At 40.7% G+C, this 3,556-nt stretch overlaps 1 protein-coding gene across 1 annotated transcript in view; it reads left to right on the top strand.

The window, feature by feature from the left end:
* KMT2C (lysine (K)-specific methyltransferase 2C) overlaps positions 1-3,556 on the top strand; it is a 187,666-nt gene that overhangs the window by 137,312 nt on the left and 46,798 nt on the right. The window contains exon 40 of the mRNA XM_006895137.1: positions 1,696-2,815. Coding sequence (XP_006895199.1) covers positions 1,696-2,815 — 1,120 coding nt within the window. The remainder of the gene's footprint in view (positions 1-1,695; positions 2,816-3,556) is intronic.

Raw genomic sequence — 3,556 nt, forward strand, 5'->3', positions numbered from 1 at the left:
CTCCCCCAGGTCCCCTCCACCATGTAGCCCTCACTCTAGACTCCTGTGATGACAGAAATACCTAGTTATATATCTCTTTTAAACAGTTTTCTCCGTCCTCTGTTTCAGTGCAGTATACATTATTGAACCCATCTTACTCAGTCTCTCCCCAACCCTAAGGACAGTCCCATTCTACAACAGTGGCAGCATGTAATATTTAAACACCTCTTTAAAGTGTTAAAAAAGAATACCAGATTAAGGACTAAGGTGCCCTTCACCCAAACTTGTGCATCTAAATGTTGAATAATTATCAAGGAAGACAGAATAAGAATCAATGTGTTTGGTGAAGAGAAATGGACCATGGACTGCCAAAAGAACAAACAAACCTGCCTTAGAGATGGTGTAACTGTGGTGCTCCTTACAGGTAAAAATGGTCAAATTTCATGTCTGCATACTTTGGACATGTTGTCAGGAGGGGCCAGGCCTTGGAAAAAGGCATCATGCTAGGACAGGTAAAGGTTCAGTGAGAGACAAAATAAAATGGCCTCGTTTTTCTAACAGTGGGCTTAGGTGTGGTGATGATTATGGCAGTGGCAGAAGAGGGCGTGGTTTCCATCGTTCATACAGTTGCTATGACTAATAGCCACAGCTCCAAGTGACATACCTAATGAAAAACAGCTGGAGCATCTCTCAGCACAACTTCTTCCACAGCTTTGTCATAACTGGAAAGTAATAGATAAGATTAATTGGCAAATAGGATACTCCTCCTCCCTTCACGTTTGTGAAAACTAAAATAAGGTGATGATGGTGGTGGTGGTGGTTGATGGTGTGTACCATCGAATTGTAACTAACCCATAACTGACTCTCCAGCAGGTTTTTGAAGGCAGTTAATGGCAAGGGAGGAGATTGCTCATCTCTAGCCCACAACACAGCTGGTAGATTTGAACCAAGTGCCTTCAAGATTGTGACACAACTTCTTACCACTAGGCTACCAGAGTTCCCCAGGCAAGATTAGCAGACAGGAATTTCATAGTGTGGTGACAAGCTTGTAAAGGTTATGGTTCTGAAATTCTTAATAAGAAACACTGATTTTACAGCTTCTAACAACATCTCTGACAACATTGACTTTATTATGATCAGATAGGATATGTCAAAAACAATTGAAGAGTAGAATATTTTCTAAACTTTGGCAAAGATATGGAAAATATCTACCCACAGTTGTCTTACTCACTTAGCTCTCCTCTCCCAGCACCTTAAATAAGTTAGCACTGAGTTGGGTATAAAATGAAAGTTGAGTATAGTTGTGTCAGACAGTGAGTGCTCAGCAAAGAGCAGGTTCAGAGCTGGCAGGCATGGGGTTGCTGAGTCAGAGTCAACAGCACATAACATTTACTGATTTTTTTTCTCCTAAGTGTCATTCCCTCTTTATTATTGCTTTAATAATTTTAAATTAGTAATCTTTAATATTAAATCTGTTTAACTGTTGAGTAGTCTGTAATAATTGCTTGACCTGTTTCATTAGTAAGAATTTCTTGTATTATTTTTTTGTATTATTTTTACGTGTACCGTCAAATTATATCTGACTGGTACAGGAGGAGATTGCTTCCTCCTTCTCCAGCAGAGCATCTGGTGGATTTGAACTGTGTACCTCTGGGAATAAGAATTTCTTTCAAAACTTACAAATTATACTCTTATGTCTTTGTTTTTCTTGCCCAGGAGCCCATTCCTTCGTTGCCCCAGTCACCTATAAAAGAAGCGTCTTCCAAAGCGTTCCATCAGTACAGTAACAACATCTCCACGTTAGATGTGCACTGTCTGCCACAGCTTCAGGAACGAGCATCTCCTCCTGGGTCACCTCCTATCACCTTCCCTCCTGCTTTTGAAGCAGCCAAAGTAGAGGCAAAGCCTGATGAACTGAAAGTAACAGTCAAGTTAAAGCCCCGACTAAGAACTGTACATGGTGGGTTTGATGAGTATAGGCCTTTGAATAAAAAGTGGAAAGGAATGAAGTGGAAGAAATGGAGCATCCATATTGTCATCCCCAAAGGCACATTCAAACCACCTTGTGATGATGAAATTGATGAATTTCTGAAGAAATTGGGTACATCCCTTAAACCTGATCCGGTGCCCAAAGACTATAGAAAGTGTTGCTTTTGTCATGAAGAAGGTGATGGGTTGACAGATGGACCAGCAAGGCTGCTCAATCTTGACTTAGATCTGTGGGTCCACTTGAATTGTGCTCTGTGGTCCACAGAGGTGTATGAGACCCAGGCTGGTGCCTTAATCAATGTGGAACTAGCACTGAGGAGAGGCCTCCAAATGAAATGTGTCTTCTGTCATAAAATGGGAGCCACCAGTGGGTGTCACAGATTTCGGTGCGCCAACATTTACCACTTTACTTGCGCCATTAAAGCACAATGCATGTTTTTTAAGGACAAAACAATGCTTTGTCCCATGCACAAACCAAAGGGGATCCATGAGCAGGAATTGAGTTACTTTGCAGTCTTCAGGCGGGTCTATGTTCAGCGTGATGAAGTGCGGCAGATCGCCAGCATCGTGCAGCGAGGAGAGCGCGACCATACCTTTCGTGTCGGAAGCCTCATCTTCCACACGATCGGCCAGCTGCTCCCACAGCAGATGCAAGCATTCCATTCTTCTAAAGCACTCTATCCTGTGGGTTATGAGGCCAGTCGGTTGTACTGGAGCACGCGTTATGCCAACCGGCGCTGTCGCTATCTCTGTTCCATTGAGGAGAAGGATGGACACCCAGTGTTTGTGATCAGGATTGTGGAGCAAGGCCATGAAGACTTGATCTTAAGTGATGCCTCACCCAAAGGTAAGAACAGCCATGCTCTACTCTACAGAGCTAGTCACACTGACAGCAGTAACCTCTTGTCCATATTCTCATATTTATTTCTCCTTTTCCATTTATATTTTATCATCACATGTGTAGACTTTTTATTTATAAATACAAAGTGAACATTGAGTTATTACACCTTGCTTTCTTTGCTATGTAGCCTTCTAAATGTTGTCTAGATGTGTCTTAATTCAGGTCACAAATATATATTCTTGTCAATACATATTCAGAGATAGAGTTTATAAATGAGGATGATTTGTAGATAAAGCTGTATATTGTATACTGTAAAGCCCTTAAGTTTGATGATGTTTTCAGCGTTCTGGTGGCCTAGTGCCCTTTCAAACCAAAGGCAGACAGTTTACCAGTTGCTCTGACAAAGAAAGATGGACATTCTCCTCTTGTGCAGTTTACTCCCTCTGGAAACCTGCTGGGGTCAGCTAAGAATCTGTTCTGACTTGATAGTAAATCAATGTTATGTTTTTGGTAAAGGTTTACACAAGACTTGAGATCCACTCAACAATTTTTGCACAAATAGTTCAGTAACATTGGTACATTGTTGACAGTGAGTCAGCATTTTCATTATTTCCTTTGTTTTTATTTATTTGATTTTGCTGCCCCTTTACAGTCTTCTGTTTTTAAATAATTACATATCATTAAAATGTATTTTCTAAATTAAAATATATTTTCTATATTACATATTATTACTATTGTTCTTGTTGT

The sequence above is a fragment of the Elephantulus edwardii genome, unplaced genomic scaffold (assembly GCF_000299155.1).
Source record: "Elephantulus edwardii isolate Elephantulus edwardi_28Jun2011 unplaced genomic scaffold, EleEdw1.0 scaffold00161, whole genome shotgun sequence".
NCBI classification, from domain to species: domain Eukaryota; kingdom Metazoa; phylum Chordata; class Mammalia; order Macroscelidea; family Macroscelididae; genus Elephantulus; species Elephantulus edwardii.